Here is a 16,998-nt window from a genome sequence, read left to right on the forward strand (position 1 = left end):
ATACAGGACAAGGCGAGCGTACAAGTCAGAATAGAAAAATGCTGGTCGTAAAACGAAGAGGAATAAAGGCGGAATAAAGATGAAGCGTGCGGAGAGGAGGAAACACGTCCGTGGTACGTTCGAGTAAACGTATAAATTTATAAAGTTCAAAGACGTCTTGCTAGGCAAAGAAGCGTCCTTCACGACGGAACAGCTCCGCAAAAATGTCGTGAAATTAGCGTTGCCATAAATAAACAGAAATACAATATTCTCGAAGAAAACGCTGCCGGAGTAAATGGTGGATGGTTCCCATTTATTTCTTTGTTATTTATCCTTTACTCTGAGGGCATGTATTATTTTTACGAACAGAACGCGAACCACTAGGGAACCTCAAAGTGTCGAGAAAAAAGGTGCAGCAAAGCTAAAGAGATGTGGAGACAGAGCATTTTAAATGAGACAAAATGCAAAAGAAGGAAAGACATGGTAATTAGGCAAGATATACAAATATAGATTAAGTTACGATGATCTCAAAAATTCACTACTCTTGGCAACGAAAGTAGGTACAGAGCTACTCAGCTATTTGCGAAAATATAAGTAATTGTATATAAAATATTGATGGGAAACCAGAGAAAGTAAGGCCTATTACGAGCGATTCAAATTTTCAAATATTACATTTTAAACATTTGAATATTTGTATCAGTATTGAAATATTAAATTTTAAACATTTGAATACTTGTATCAGTATTCAAATATTTAAAATATTTTTGAATAACCTGTTTATGAATACTTCCGCGGGATGAAACGTTAAAATATTACATTTCTAAATTGGGATTTTAAAAAAGGATTCTAGTACTCACATTATTCTTCACGTTCCGTCACTCGAACTCACCAACACAGGAACTTGCTTCCAATACTAGCTGGTCAACTCAGGAACTCACTTTCATCGACTGTCTCACGCAGGAACCCGTCCCCAGATAGTCAATTTTTCAGAAACAAATCTATGAAAAAAAAACACAAATTTGTGTTGTGAAAATTTAGAATAAATATAAATGTAACGTTTAAATTGTACCAATACCAAGGAGTACAATCCCGGAAAATACTGAAATTACTGAAAAATATATAATACATTTAAAAGTAAAATGTAAAGACGTCTTATCTTTCGGATGTAACCAAAGACCTTGCTTCCTAATCAGATAGGCCGCAAAGTCCTACGTTGAGGGAACACATGTCGATTTCGACTAACGATTTCGAATGCTTACAACAGGTTAATATTCGCTCTCACATCAAGTCTATACTGTAAGGCTGAAAATTGTAATTATTTCCTAGTAACCCTGTAATTAAGAAACCGATCAACTTTAGAAAAGTTGCTGAGAGACCGATAACTTTATTAACTGAAGTTCGTTATCTACCCTAAGTTCTAAGTTGACCTGTCATTTGCTAGAAAGTTGAGGAAGAACTTAATTAACAAGGAAACCCCCTAGAAGGAGAAAGGGTCGTAAAGCCGACTGGGACAGCGATACGAGTGTTGTATATTTATGTCGTTGCTATTTACCCTTTGCCCCGAGGACGTGTATCATTTTTACGAGAGGGTCGAGAGGAAACGTGGGTGCTATGTAACCGGTGAAGAAAGGACAGGACGAAAGGGGCTAAAAGGAGTACAGGAGAGGAGAATCGAGAAAGGGGTCGAAGCAAGAGGTCGCGAACATGTTAGAGCGAGGCTGATTCGAAATATTGGAGAGCTGGCTGTGCCGTGAGATAAAGTGTTTCATAAAACAGACATCGATTTTGTATTATTCGGTTGGCATATCGATTCGTCCACAGCATAGATCTCTCAAGAGCAATGGAGTGCCAATAGTTAAGGATAAGAAATAAAAAAAAAGGAATCTGTTAGATACTTCTATTTTCTGTTAATTCTACGTTAAGTCAAGTCATGGAAATTGAATGACAAATTGATAAATAACTTATTTCTTCTTATATTTATATAATAATTATATCACACTCACGGAGGTATTCTTGGATTTTAGGATGAATAGAAATGCATATTTACGCATTTGAATGTTTGCTTGAACCAATTACAAAGAGATAACGTTATTTGAAATTACACCAATTTCAACGAACGCTGACTAATTTCACGAATTTTTTTCCTACAATTCAATATTTTAGCAACTTGTGAATCGGACTAGCATGGCGCTTTCGACAGGCAAGCGGAACCGGAACGAATCAATTCGTTATAAAGTCCCAGCGAGTTCCGTTGGATCGTTGTCGATAATTAATGAACCTTGTTGGATTGAACTCCACGATTAACGTTACTGTTTCGAAATTTCGAGTTTTCTTCGACGAACGCAACTTTGCAAGAAACTTTCATTCCAATAGGAACTTTAAATCCTTTACAATTCGTTGGCTTGAACAGGGACTAATCGACACTTGTGATTGTTTGTCCGGGGTTAAAAACAGCTAGTTGCGAGAGTCAATAAGAGAAACACGTGGAATCGACAGCCTTCCTCTTTAAGCCAAAGCAATCGACAAGTATTCTACGCTTCCTAGAGAATGAATCCACGGACTTTCGTTAATTTTATGAACCGTCAGGGCAGCCGCCTCGTAAATACGAAGAATCGCAAGACCGCGTAATTACGGCATGGCGCATTATATAGCACTGGCTAATGCTACATAATTATGGCGCATTAAACCTTCGTTCCATAACAGTATTTCACTTGACATTTTTCCTCTACCCTTCGTCTTTCCTCCTTTTTTATCGTTCGTTATAACACGGGCACCGATCCAGACGTTTTTAGCGACGGTATCCATTAATGAATATCTCGGAACAGAATTTTCCTACTTGAGGTTTAATGTCGCTTCGCGCAAATATTTCAAAATTTCATTGAGTCTCCAAGACGCGCTTCCGGTAACTAGCCTGCATAACTGTTGGATTTCAGGTTAATGAGTGAAATTTAAAAATGAAAATTATGAAAAAAGTCATGAAACGTATGCAGAATGAAATGACGTATATAAATTATTTTTTATTTTATTGGTTTTATTATCGATGATTCTTGTGTTTTTTCATAACGATAACGTTTTATTGCTTTAGTTTTATTCATGGAAAAGTTAATAACGCATCGCTGAAAAAATCGTATACCATACTATATGAAATTAAAAATTGTGCCCAAAAAGGAGAAAAAATGTATGGATGAATTTAACTTCACAAACGCTTGAATATTATAATTTATCAATTATATATCTGATAAATTACGAACATTTACGGTCTATTCTTTCAAATGTGAATTACTGAGAAATTGCTAGGAAAACTAAATGAGACAATATATTTCTGAGGAAATGACAGAAAGCGGGAGAATTTTAGCTACGCTTTAATCCCCTCGCGATACACGAGAATCTAACTCCATCAATCTCTCCTGTTTTAGCCATCCTACCCTATCGTCTTTTATTCTCGATTATTTATTTTGCAATTCGCTTCCGCGTTGTATGTGCTACTGTCATCCAAAAACGGCCAATTCCCCGGAAGAATTTTATCAAACTAGGTAGAATCGCTAAAAGTGACACTCGCGAGGCACGTCAGCATTTGCATTAACTATGTATTTGTCATGTTTTCTCAAATTTTACGGTCTAAGGTACGAAAGGAAAATGGAACTAACAAATGCAAACAGATAAAACATTTTGCTTGCAGAATATGCACCTGTATGTACGTTATGTATCTTTCAACCAACATTTCAATTGAAGCGTCAGTACTAGAAACCGATGCCAAATACGTGAAATATTGCAGGCCATTGGAAAACTTCACGTAGATATTAAATAGATATTAAATATTGGTGTAATATAAAGCAATTTCTTATTACCTACTACTGGTATCGACGTTCTTTATTCGGCGTTACTTCCACTATGACGAGATTGGTATTTTGAATGTTGAATTTGCATGCACAAGGAATACTCCAGTATTATGACTTCCGTCACTTGCTTTGCTATGAAACATTACCTAGGATACAATGACTTTATAAAAGAAAGGGAAATGCGACGTGACAAGGACACATAACTTCGCGGAGTGTTCGGTTCGGGAGAGAGGGAGCCGAACGCATCTTCGGCACGCATCGTTCTCGCTTCGGGCGTCGTCGGTACAATTCGTGTTCCTCCGTATCTCGACGTTCTCGACTCAAGAAGGACGCGCGATCATTGTTGTATCGCGATTGTGTACTTACAATTAGTGCCCCTTTTAGTGCGTTTCTACTTTACACACTCATATCGGTTTAAGTATTCATTAACTCGTTTACAGTTTTGTGTGTTTCATTAACTACCTACGTATAAATAGACAAAGTATAATACGAAAAGGAATTGTTGCAAGATGATGAGCGAGTATCAGGTAAATGGCATTTTCTACAATTTATAATATTTTTATCATTTCATATAATAGTGTTTTCTATAATATGATGAAATTTAAGGTACAGTCATACGTTCGAATGAATTTCTGTATTCGAACCTCGCAATCGATGACATTACAAATGTAAATTTTGTGAAAGTAACCTTAACCATGTAAACATATTTACCTCCTTTACGATTCATAAGATAACGCTACAGTTTTCGGTTTGGCATATGCATGTATCGAAAATATTGTATAATACAATGCATAATTGTATTACCTCTAGCACTCCACGTATGGATCCCAGGGTCATCAGTAATTCAGTCGTCGATTCGAAATACAGTGAACCTGCTTACAAAAATGATAAACTTGCAAAGGGTAATTTTAATAAGGAAACAATAACAATTGCTCATACTAACTTGACGAATCGCAGTGCAGAAGACTTTTCAAGACAGCACGAGGCCTCTGTCCTTCTCGTTTCCCTCTGTGTCGAGCCCTTGCAATGAAACCTCTACACTCCACTTGAATTTCATTGGCCGGAAATTGCGATCATTTCCTACATACATATCGAATACCGCGGGCCGTTCTGCGAATTCTTGGGATTCCTCATGGGAGTCGGGCGTCCCGGTCGAGAAAAAACGGGCATTCGGGAGGGCCGGATAGGGCCGAGAAATGGGAACGACAAAGACAAAGCGAGGAAAGCAAGAAGTTCCACGGAAGTCTCTGGGTATGCGAACAATGGTATCGAGTATCTCTTTTCAACTCTCCTCGAGACTTTGCCTGTTTCTCATCAAACGCACCCCCACTAGTGGAAGAAAGGGAAAAAGGGTAGCTTCGCCAACTACTAAATGACAAAGTTTCCTCTTCCTCTTTATATGTTTTTATTGGTAAAGGGGCAACACCTTAACGTAAACGTTATGGAATGTACAGGATTTTATAATTCAATTATTTACAAGTTTTTGGAATATCCGATAGTAAAAGGAATCACAGCAGTTTATAAATAATTTCAAAATGCTTCATGCCAGACAGAACTTGAAAAGCTGGATGTTAATATTAAATAAAGTTTACGTTTTGCCAAATCTGGAAAGTGCACTTCAATTTCCACGAAGACCCGAGTACAGCGTTCGAATACCATCGATCGCGACGATTGCAGGGCAATGCACGAGCGTAATAACGTTCATTGCATTTCCAAACGTTCCAACTATTCATATTTACCATTATCGAACTCCTTCTACCCCCTTCACCACCATCCAGCTTGGGTAAATGGCAAATTACATTTATATTACGTTAACCAGTTACGAAGGGACGTTTCAATAAATTCCATTATCATTTCGGCATTGACGATGAGCACGCCTCGCTCGGTTACCATTGTCCAGAGCGATTATAATTATACGAGGGGAAAGCAAACACTGCTCTGTATCTCGTCATTCTTTCATGACCTCCAGGAATGTTTTTTGTCTGTTCCAGGATCGATGCCCGAGAGAAGCCCGTAACCAAAGCTCAACACTCATCGGACTTCGGCGTTTTCGGTCCTCGAGCGTATTTTCGCACCACATTCCCGAGCCCTGCGATGCTCGTCATCGAAGACATTAAGAGGCACGACGCAGCCACCTATAGATGCAGGGTCGATTTCCGGAAAGGACAGACGCGCAGCTTTCGCTACAATCTCACCGTAGTCGGTAAGTCGCATTACAAATTCGTCATTTTTTCAACCGTCAAGTTATTCAAGACAATTATTCAAGAGCTGCTCAGAATTTCGAAACTTACTTGCTACGAAAATAAGCAAACTCTTCGTCGGATAAGACTTTTCAATTTCAATTTCAATTCCTCTTCAATTGCCTTAATTTATCGATCGTTGGGATTTAGATCTAAACTTACTATTTAGATACTCTATATTATAGTGTTAATAAGCGTTTCTACGGCGCGCTGTTCATTCTTTCTACAAGAGAAAAATACAAGCAACTAGCAGCGAAAGAGTTTAATCAAGATCAAAGCGGGGCTTTTATGAGTGTCTGAAAAGGCACGCCCCTAATTTCTGGTGTCAAACAAATTTAACGGCTCGCTGAAAAGGACCCTTGAACGACGTATTAGCCACTTCGGGTAGAGATGGAATAGCTATGCGCCGGAAGAAATCGATGAACAGTCGGTGCCTCAGGAAACAGTATGTTTCTTCGTTTTCGATCGAAAGCAAACGCTAGACGAATGCTTTTCCGAGATAGAAGGTCGATCCTGGAGGGTGCGCAAGGCTGTAGCTAACGCATTACCGTTCTTCTGCTCCTCGAACCATTCTCGCATTTCCATGATACGCGCGCAAACACACGCCCAACTTACCAGATTCACCGCCTTGCCTCACCTCCCCTCGCCCCGTCATTCCTGGCGCGACACTGAGCGAAAAGTGCAGTTCTCAGCGGGCTCTAAGTCTGATCAAACAAATGGCGACTGCTGAAAAATGCATGAACCAATCGAAGATGCACAGACTCTCCTTGTCCTTGTCCTTTGTGTTCTGCCACGTGGATATTCTATTGGCTTCGCTGCTGTTTACACTTTTTCACTTAATCCTGAGAACGTGATCTCGCATTAAAGGCTCCTTGAACAGTGGACCCTTAGAATCTCTTCCTTCTTACAGCTGGCGAAACTCCTTCCGATTCGATTTTTAACCTTTACACTTCGTCTCTTCAGTCGTCGATTTTTCTACAAAACTAAGACGTCCCTTTGCCTTATCAATTGGAAAGTATTAGAAATGAAAGTGTATTTCTAGAAATAAGCTTATTCGTTCAAGAAGTGCCATGCCAGTGACGGTAGTCCATGATGGATGAGAAGGTGTAACTTCCATAGATGCTCTTCAAAGCATTCAGTGGTGGAGTACGCTCGAATCTTGGGATATCCCGTATAGCTCGCGGCACGGAATATAACCTGGAAAATCCTAACCCCGATCCTTCGATACCGGAATCCATCTTTCCCTGGCAATCTCGTGCCTTCTTCCGCTCCTAACTCATTGATCGATAGTTAGAAAGCGAACGGGAAAGGGCCAAGTGAACGGGCGTGTTGATAGTAAAAGGAAGTGGTGAGAAAGAGGAGAGAGATAACGAAGAGAAAGGAGGGAGGCGGTATGGGAGGCGGTATGGGAGGCGGTATGGAAAGAAGCAGGAAAGGCCGAGCGAAGGGTGAGAACGGTAGAAACGTCGCGATACCTCGAAGCTAGCGTGGAATTGCTTGATCTTTATGAAAATCTTCAAAGATGCAAACCGGGAAACAATGCAGTGGCCGCTTGGTGCTCGTACACGATACTCCAAAAAGAGTCACGAAAGAAATTGGTCCGGCTGGAGAACCGTCCGCTTTGTGCGAGGTATTTTCATCAGAGGAGATTGGTTCCCAAGAGTTCCTAGATTGCGTTCGTCCACTGGATTTTCCCTGGCATCTGGCGTCCTTCCACCTTCTCTGCGCTACCCCGCTTCAGCTTTTTATCGGTCATTTCCCTTTCTTTCATATTGACCCTATTGCCGATGATACTGGCCACCGATACGTGTCGCATGCCCTCGTACTCATGCTTTTCCTAGAAAAGGAGAAAGTCAAAACCTTTGATGTCAGACTGGATCAAGTGTTTCCTCCTCTATACGGGGTTATTTCGTAACCAAGATCCTGCATAGTACTGGATTCAACCGCAACACTATAACCTTAGCATTCCAAACAGGAAGTGCGATTGAACAGATTGCTACGTAGCTTCACGAGAGTTTAATGCATGGTTGAACACAGATTCTCGGCACGTGAATGACGCGCGATATTAGTTTTTCAATTGCCGCGCGACGCGTGTCACCATCCTTTTTTATTCTCTCTTGTAAACGACAAGAAAATAAATACCTACACGACGCGTCCTGGCGATGAGCAAACCAGAAAATGTCCTTGCTTCGACATTGCTTTTCACAGTAATAATCCAATCTGTGATATGCGCAACAATTCATCGCTCGTCTCGGTACAAACAACGCGCAGAATTTCGTTCGATCTCTTTCTACGCGACTCATTTCGATAGAAGAAGGTATGAGCTTAATTTTGTTGATGATCGCCAACGTGTAAATATAACTCAGTGCATCCGACGTGGAAGCAAGGACAGTTGGAGAAAAAATGGGCGAAAGTATTTTTCGTGAAAAGCTATCTCCCGAAAAAAGAAACAATCGATCGTAGCATACGTGCGCATTTTCTCCGCAGTAAAAAAAAAAGGCATGGAACGCGGAATCGAGCGTCACGTGTGCCGGAAGCTTCCCCCAAATGCGTCTACGGTCGGGCGTTTTTGCCCAACACAAGGGTGTCTGTGGCGACGCTGGTGATGATAGTGGCGATGTTGGTGACAGAAGCCACGGAGAGGAAGAGCGATAACAAAACCAGGGATTGTCGAGAACCTCCCCACCTTACACTGGGTGAAGACAGAAAATTGTAAAAGGTGGAAACGAAACCTCTCTTTAAAGGGACAGGAAGGAGGAACAAAGGATATAAGGATATAAGGATTAAGGATATAATCCACAGTTTAATTAAATAGATATTAGATATACAATTAGTTCAGCACGTGTTTATTTTGGTCGTCTATTCTTTATTCTGCACTGACTTACAAGCTTATGCTTCTTCTTCTCTTTTAGGATAGCTAATCGTAACGATTATACAATATTAATTTGAAAGCATTTGTATGTCACCGCATGTAGTATCAGAATACCTAACCATCTGTGGGAGAACATATAGAGACACTCGAGGAAGGAGCAAGCTTTCCCCCCTGGCTTCCTCGTGAACGCACTAACGCTTCCACGCTCTTCTTTCGCTGTAGTAGCTTTCTCCGCTACCATAGCGAGAATCCTGGTTTCGTGTACTCTTGTCGCACATTTAGGAACCCCGAAAACCAGGAGAAGGCAAAGGTAGAGGAAGTACCCGAGCAGATTAGATGGTTGAATTAGAATTTCAAAAATCCAGGCGGAACTTTTGGCGTTAACCCGAGTCAAAGTCGGTCGACGGAAGGGGGTTGGAAGGAACTGCGCATAGAAATGGACGGGGCTGGACAAACCCCGTCGTTAAATTTTCCCTTAATTAACCTCCGTCTCTCTTTCCTTTTTCGCTCCTACTTTTTCTTCTCCATCCTCTCCCTATTCTCGTCGTCTACCATCTTCCTTTTCTTCCTTCTTCGGTCGAGTAGTTTGCTACTCAACTCCGATGTCTCTCTCATTTTATACCTTCAGACTATATTTCACCGCAGCGTCTTCCGGTTGCATTGCCATTTCCTCGCGAAAATCTCTGTTCACGTTCGCCCCATGGAAAATCGTTTGAACGTTCTAGCACGAACAGGTAGTAGTGTAATATCGTTATAAGACATTCATTATAAGATCGCATGAACAGAGAACGTTACACGTTAAAAGAGGTTCGTATGTCAGGGATTGCAGTCTTTGAAAGTATTCGATCGCAGTCGACAAGTATCGGAAAAGCGGAGAAATTGAGAAATTGGGAGCGCAGCGTAGCCGTGCATCGGCTGCACGTCTCGTTAAATAACTCTTCTTTATTCCGACAAGCAGCAATTTCTCTTGAAAAGCGTTGAGCAGCAATTTTTTCCGAGCTTTTACTCGGGCGCACACGCTTCCCTGCACACACGTACAAGAATGGGAGTTTGTCCCGAGGTCGGCAACCCTTTCCCAGCTAGTGCAAGTGTAGGGTTATGTTCTACGCGTCGACTAATGGGCAAAAATAGTAAGAGAGGAGTGCGTGGGAGAAGGAAGGGAAAGAAAGAGAGAGGAAGCGAGGAAAAAGGTTGGCCGCGCGCTATTGGCCACCGGATAGCTGTACATAATCGAGCCTCTCTGTGGCGAGGATAATTAACCCCCGCGCGCACTGTCCTCTTGCGAACCGTATAAATTGAATCGCGCGTACTTCTCTCTCTTTCTCCTCCCTCTCCTCCCTCTCCTCCCTCTCCTCCCTCTCCTCCCTCTCCTCTCTTCTCTCCTCGTCTCATCGTGCCGCGCTGCTCGTTCCCTTCGCTTTTCTCTTCGCTTTCGATAATCCAGCACTCCTATTTCGCGGAATTGCTAATGTTCCACCAGACGAAGCCACTCGCAAATCGAATTAAACCGACGATTATACGCGCGTTCGCTTTCTTTCCTGCGAGAAAAAGAAGACTGATTCTACAGCGGAAAGAGGAGAAAATTTCGAGCCAAAAAATGAAGCAGAAAAAGGGAGGCAAAGACGCGTTCCCTTTGGCTTTTACGGTCACAAAAGGTCTCGGGAGGCGAGCGTGAGAAGACCGATCGATGCTCGAAATTCACTTCGTCGTCGCGATAACGGTCGCGAGAGCCGCGAAAATAGCCGACGGAATGAAAATGCGGGAAGATGGGAGAGCTCGTGCGGAATGTGACAAGAGTAAAAGGTGTGAAAGCATGGCCGAAGGTGGGTCTCCACCCACGTAGACGGTTAAAAAGGGGTTGGCGAAAGGCTAGCGAACAGGGTCCGAGATCGGAAAAACGAACCGCGAAGTCGCATGAATTTATGACCGACATAAATCCGAACTGCCGGTTCGCGCGTTCCACGATTTTCGGAAGCTCCTGTGGTACTCTGTTCACCAGCATCTCCCACGACGAAATTGGAAGGGTGGCCGTTGGTGTCAGAGACTCGTTGACCGATACCCCTCGCGTCTGCACCTTCATATGGACCAACTTTTCGAACAAATGTCACGGTTGAAACGGATAAAATCGACTTACTAACTACCATGCAGGTTTAACGATGTTACACATTTTGATACAAAGGATATCTTGCGAAATTGGGTTATTAACTGTGTCACGTCATAAAGGAAAATGCTACGATGCTTAAATCCTACGAAGGACACTGTCTGGTATCATCGCTAAGAGAATTAAATGGTAAGAAATGAAAGCGGGAAGGGCCGTACATGCCCTGGAAAAGCTGTAGAAAATTGCGAAATACTTTACGATGCCTTGTTCAAGGAAAAACTAGCAGCTGGCGTAAAATACCATTATTGTTAGATAAATAAATCGTGCACACGCGAGTGAAGAATATAAATTGACTGGAATATACGTGTAGTTTACAGAAGCGAGTAAATGAATTCCCTGGCTCGATCCTTTTTTTCCACTATTTTAGAGAAACGTAGGATGAATTGAAATTTCCATGAATCGTGCGAAATGACAGTAATTGCTGACTTTGGAGAACTTGTAAGCTTCTTAAAGGAAAGTTGTTGGCTGGAGTTGTCCAAAGTCTATCTTCCTTAATTGCTCACTTCGCTCGTCAAGCGTATAAAGTTGTCAATTTCAGCGTTAGTTTTCCAAATTCATCTGGTCGAATTTGAACGACGGAATAACTGAGGGACAAAAGGATCATGGAGCATCGATATATCTGGACGGTAGTTTCCGTGGAATGCAGCGCGAATTGGTCTTGCGGTGCATTCGCGGGACTCCTTAGTCAGCCGCTTAGTTGGCGTCCTCCGCGATCTTGGTTTCGGTTTGCTCAACTATGCGTGTGCCGACAACAGGCTCGCAGACCAACAGAACGTTCGAACGAGCAAGCGTTGTCACCCGCGGCGTGATAAACTGCTGCCCGCTAACTACGCGAATTATTCCAAGTAGACGCCGGCGCCGCCACCACTGCCAGTACCGCCTCCGTGCTAGTTTCTGAAGAACTTTCTCCTACAGATCTGAAACGGTACCTGGCACGTTGGCGCAATGACCGGGCCAAGGATCCGAATAGTACCTAATAATAGAGCAGACGAGCATTCCTTGCGCAGCTTCTTACGACTTACGCGTTCATCAAAGACCAAGCAATTGCTCCGTTTGTACCCAATTGTCCTTGTTGTACGTTAGGAATTACTACTTTCTTTATATAATCGCAAAGGATAATTAGGCAAGAGTAGGTACACTTAGGTTTGCAAACTGGTAGAATTAAACGTCCGAATCGATAAGAGATACTTTGCCCGATCGAAAGAAGGGTGGTGTGCGAGGAAAATAGGATCGGCGTTCGGCACGTCGATTGCTTGAAGCGCACGTGGGAAACCAAAAACGACTGGTAATCACGTTAGTTCCCCTCGAGAAGACCCGTGAGACTCCCAACGAGTATTGCCACCTGTTTGGTGCCGTACTCACAGCCGCCTCCCCGTTGTAACCGGCTGCCACAACCAGCTTCGCTCTCGAATACGAATGTAATTAGTGGAAAATTGAACGAGGGCTAACAGGCCCGCCGTGGCATAGTTAAATGAATGTTCCGAAAATGAATAACCTACATCGACGATTGTTTCAAATCGGAGGCGCGAATTTTTCCTTCGTTCCGTTGACAGACTCCGCGAACAGCAAAATTCGTTCAGTTACAACGCGATTCCGGCTCCATGCCCGTGCTGCTTCTTAGTCAGCAGGTCGGATGGTAAAAATACGGAGCATGTATCGACAGGTTGTCGATGCTTCAATCGATCGTTGCTGATTTTCAAGGAATCAAGAGCGTTTGCAACTGGTCGCTTGGATCGATTCGAGTATGTATAGGTTGTACGAGCGCCACGCGCGCGTTGCAGATTGGCCCGAACAAAGTCTAGTCGCGGCTCATGACTCGATAATGCAGAAGTCACGGTTGGTTCCCGAAGCGAATAGAGGAGAAAGGCGTTCAAAAAGGAATGCGAGGATTCGTCCGTGTTCTCCTGGTGAATATGTGCTATATCGTCGCAGCGTAATGTTTCGCAAATATTGACGTAGAAATCGGTTCCTCCGCGTTCGGTCCTGTCCTGGCCTCGTTTCAGACCCTCCTGCACAGCGATCTGGCTGCAGACACCTAAATTAGATCGATACATCCGATGAACGTGGAGCGAGTACATAACTCGATAAGTACACAAAATTTTCCTCGCCGTACTACTGCCGACGAATATTTTACCAAGAACACCATCTACGACACATCCAGGCCTGTCTTCAGCCCCAAAACCTTCACTTGGAAACTCACCCATTCATCCCTTTCCCCATTTCCCGTTTCTTCGACGCGATCTCTTACCAACTGCGTCAAAAATTACCAATCATCGGGTAGACATCGCCGTAACAGTCGACGATTTCCTATTACGGTCTCTTATTCTAGAATGATTAGCTTGTTCAAGTGGAATTCTGAGTCTACAAATCAATTGCTAGAATCTGAAATATAGTTGTATTTTAACTCTCGGCGAGAAGGTTGGTTGTACAATATAGCACTATTTCTATTACATGGAATGATATAGTTTGAAATAAGGAGTGCGAGGTGCACTTTTACGTTTCAAGGTAAGTCATCTGGGTCCTAGAACTTGTATGGTCGAACTGCTCTCGGACACGGATTGGCAATGAGTGGTTTGAGTTTTAGGAGTCCATACCCTCGCTTCTTCCTAGCTCAGAAACTCTTCTCCTGTTCCCAACTGCTTCAAGAGAGTGTACGGAGTGCTTCACTAACTCTACACAAGTCATTTTGTAGCTAGGGGCTGCGATGAAAGGTGATATCGAAACTCGAGAAATGATGGTCGTAACGGTTAGACGACATGGCAAAGCGAGGGATAAAAAAAGTCAATCCTGTTTCAAAGGGTCCTAGAACTTACATAAAACTGTCCCTGCTTCGAAAACAATTCTCAAATAAAATCCGTAGTCGCGTCGATTTAAAAATCTTGATAAAAAAGAATTGTTGAAGAAGATGTGTTTTACTGGTATGAGGTAGTTTTATAACTGTACAATCTATGATAGTACCATACAGCGATCAATAGAGGCTTCCGAGTGGTTTCCTGAATTTTGCATACGCGTCGCGATACCATGCTGCACAGGACAGTCGGTAATGTAATGCGAAGTCGTTGCACGCGTGACTATTTTCCGGAAAATCAGCTCGCAAATCTTGCGGTCCACCTGCGTCCAAATGTATTCGAATCCGGTGGCTGTATGCCAATCGCTACCGAGGATATAAAAATGATTGGTACTCGCATATTTCCTATGCTTCTTCATACAAGCACGCTGTCCATAGTCGCTAGGATAATTCCTCAAATGTGACATTCGTTTTTTAATGAATCTTCGCCAGATTGTAGAAATGAATACCAGAAAAAGTGTCGTGACAGGTCTGTAACAAATACGGCATCATAATTCTCAGAAATGCTGGAGTTCGTTCCCGGCGTCGATAGGTCGCTGGAATATTACGGAAACGGAAGAGCGTTTTACAGGAGTTCGCGATTACAGCACCTCCAGCGGAACGCAATATATCTTCAATTCTACTAATACGTCTGACCTAACAAGTTTCTTACCCAAGAAAACTACTTGCCCAGTCTTCCTCTCGCCCTGCTCGCCATCCTTTCTCACCCCTATCGACATCGTCACGCATGTCCTTCAACTTTCCTAGCAGTGGCTTTCAGCACAGACTGGCTTTGCTGCAAACGTAACTCAAAATATGTATTGTCAAGAGCGAGAAAAGGGAAATGAAGAAAATGAGAAAGGATAGAAAGTAATAACGACGCTAAAAAGAATTTGATTTGAATTTTTTCTGACAAAATGTTTCACTTGCAATCAGACGCAAGCTTCGGATGCAACATAATAAAGTAGGCGGCTCACGGAGACAAAACGGACAGGAAGAGACGGAAACGAGGGTAAAAATCGTTAGGCAGTCCGCACGGAAGAGGAATGGCAACCACTGATTCCGCTATGCGAAGCGGAGCAGGGACCTTGACGACCGGCCAGCAGATTTTAATATTTGCAGCCATATCTCAGCGGGGCGAACTTTTGCCCGGCAAAACGGCGAGCTGGCTCTCACTTAAAATCACTTTATACGAATCGCGGCCACTTTTTCGCCCGTCGTTTCGTATCCCCGAACCTTTCCCCCGCCTACCTACCCGCCTTTTGCCCTCCGCCCTCCGCCCTCAGCCTTTCTCATCCCTCTCGTCGGCCCATAACCCATATCCCATGGAAAACTCGCGAAAATCCATTTCGTCCGCTTTCTCGCTCTCCCGCTCTCTCGCTTTTCTCGTCGACGACTTCTGGAAAACGCCCGCATTATTCTTACCGACCCTCGCCTGCCTTTGCATTATCCGGACAATGTATGGGGTAGGATAACGTTCCTCTGAAGATATGTGTGTTGTGTCACGCCGTCATCCCCTCCTTAGCAAGGGGAGAATAGAGGAGAGACTGAAAGAGCTTTGATTTTTCGAAATTGAAAAATTCGAATAGATTACAATATGGTCGCCAGCTATCGTCTGATCAGCAGAAATTCTTCGCTGTTTCTGCCGAGCCGCTATCTCTGTTTTCGAAGAACAGAGTTAGACGGCAATGAGAAAAAGAAGATTCCGTGGTGGTGATTTATGGAGGCGCGCGTCGACTCGAAGGTAACGCGAACTCGTTTTTCTCACGATCCCGGATATCCCGAACAGATAAAGAGCTCGAGGCTCCGGCACGCGGACTCGATTAACCAGCCACCAAAGAATCCAACGAGGGACAGCCATTTCGTGGCCAAGAATTAGACCACTTAGCCTCGAAGCGGGTTAAACTCATAGCTCAACGAAGTTAGGCTAACTTTTAAATGAACGCACGCCATCGTAATTAGAATGACGATCGATCGACAGTCCAACGACAGCAAAAAAATTATCGTGAATCGCGGGACACGGTTAGGAGGACGAAAAGAAGCGTAAGGTCGTGAGGAAAGCGATAAATTAAAACTATTAACTAGTACAGAATTTTGAACTCGGTGTTATGTTCCCTATGCTTTTAAACTTAAAAGAGGTCCAGAACTCCAGCACATTCACAAATCGTTTTCGAAAGTATACCTATAGAGCACATTAATTATTTTTGTGTCGACGTTGCCATTCTTTCCTGACAACGTGAACGTAGACCACGTCAGAATATTAACCTTAGCAGAAGATAAAAGCAATCGTATTTTAGGATTCTTTCAGGCTGGTTCGTTGCATCCCTTAATGACTAAATTCACCACGATAGTCGAAGATTAATCGACCACCGATATACCACGCTACGATCATAATTCAACTATCTATCGCCAATAAGAACGCAGAAGGAAATGTGCGATTCCATTTTGCCTTCGCTATAGAATTAATGTAGAAAAAAGCAAAAGGGTTGTAGAAGAAAAGGAAAGAAGGAAGGAAAGAGCTAAGGGAAAATTAACGAGGATCTGTAGCATTAGCTTCGTTTCCGTGTGCCTTGCAATATCCGGCCCAGCCGTAATTAAAATGTCCGTAGATTTGACTTATTGGCTCCGGTTAAGAGGGAAGGGTCGCCCGACAGAAATGTAATATACGAATCGACGGCAGTCTGGGAGAGACATGACGAAATTCCGGACGAAGTCTCTCCTTTCAGAGAATTCCGGCCAATCAACGTTAAGACCGCATCCGAAAGACGCGCAAGGCGTAGCCACAGAAAGATGAAAGCCAACGAGATTCTCTTGTTCCTCGTCATCGAGAATTCCTAGCCATCCTGCTTCCTATATCTTGTCAAACAAGAAAGCCTTTTGTCTGTTAACCTCCCTCGTCTTACGACCTACTACCCGACGACCCACCACCTTATCTTCCTTCAACTCTTCTCTCTCTCATTTTGCCTCGGCACAGCCAACCACATTTTTTCCTGTTCTTGAGATAAATTGACGCAAAAGCAACGATTAAACATATCGAGGATGAATGTACCTCGAGCACCATGAATATGTACCTGCCAACG

The 16,998-nt window shown here is 43.1% G+C and overlaps 1 protein-coding gene across 2 annotated transcripts in view; it reads left to right on the plus strand.

Annotated features, from left to right (window-relative positions):
* LOC143178739 (kin of IRRE-like protein 1) overlaps positions 1-16,998 on the plus strand; it is a 247,127-nt gene that overhangs the window by 172,101 nt on the left and 58,028 nt on the right. For both annotated transcript variants that reach the window (XM_076377545.1, XM_076377544.1), the window contains exon 3: positions 5,810-6,021. In XM_076377545.1, the coding sequence (XP_076233660.1) occupies positions 5,810-6,021 (212 nt within the window). The remainder of the gene's footprint in view (positions 1-5,809; positions 6,022-16,998) is intronic.

Source organism: Calliopsis andreniformis, chromosome 5 (assembly GCF_051401765.1).
Source record: "Calliopsis andreniformis isolate RMS-2024a chromosome 5, iyCalAndr_principal, whole genome shotgun sequence".
Taxonomy (NCBI): Eukaryota; Metazoa; Arthropoda; class Insecta; order Hymenoptera; family Andrenidae; genus Calliopsis; species Calliopsis andreniformis.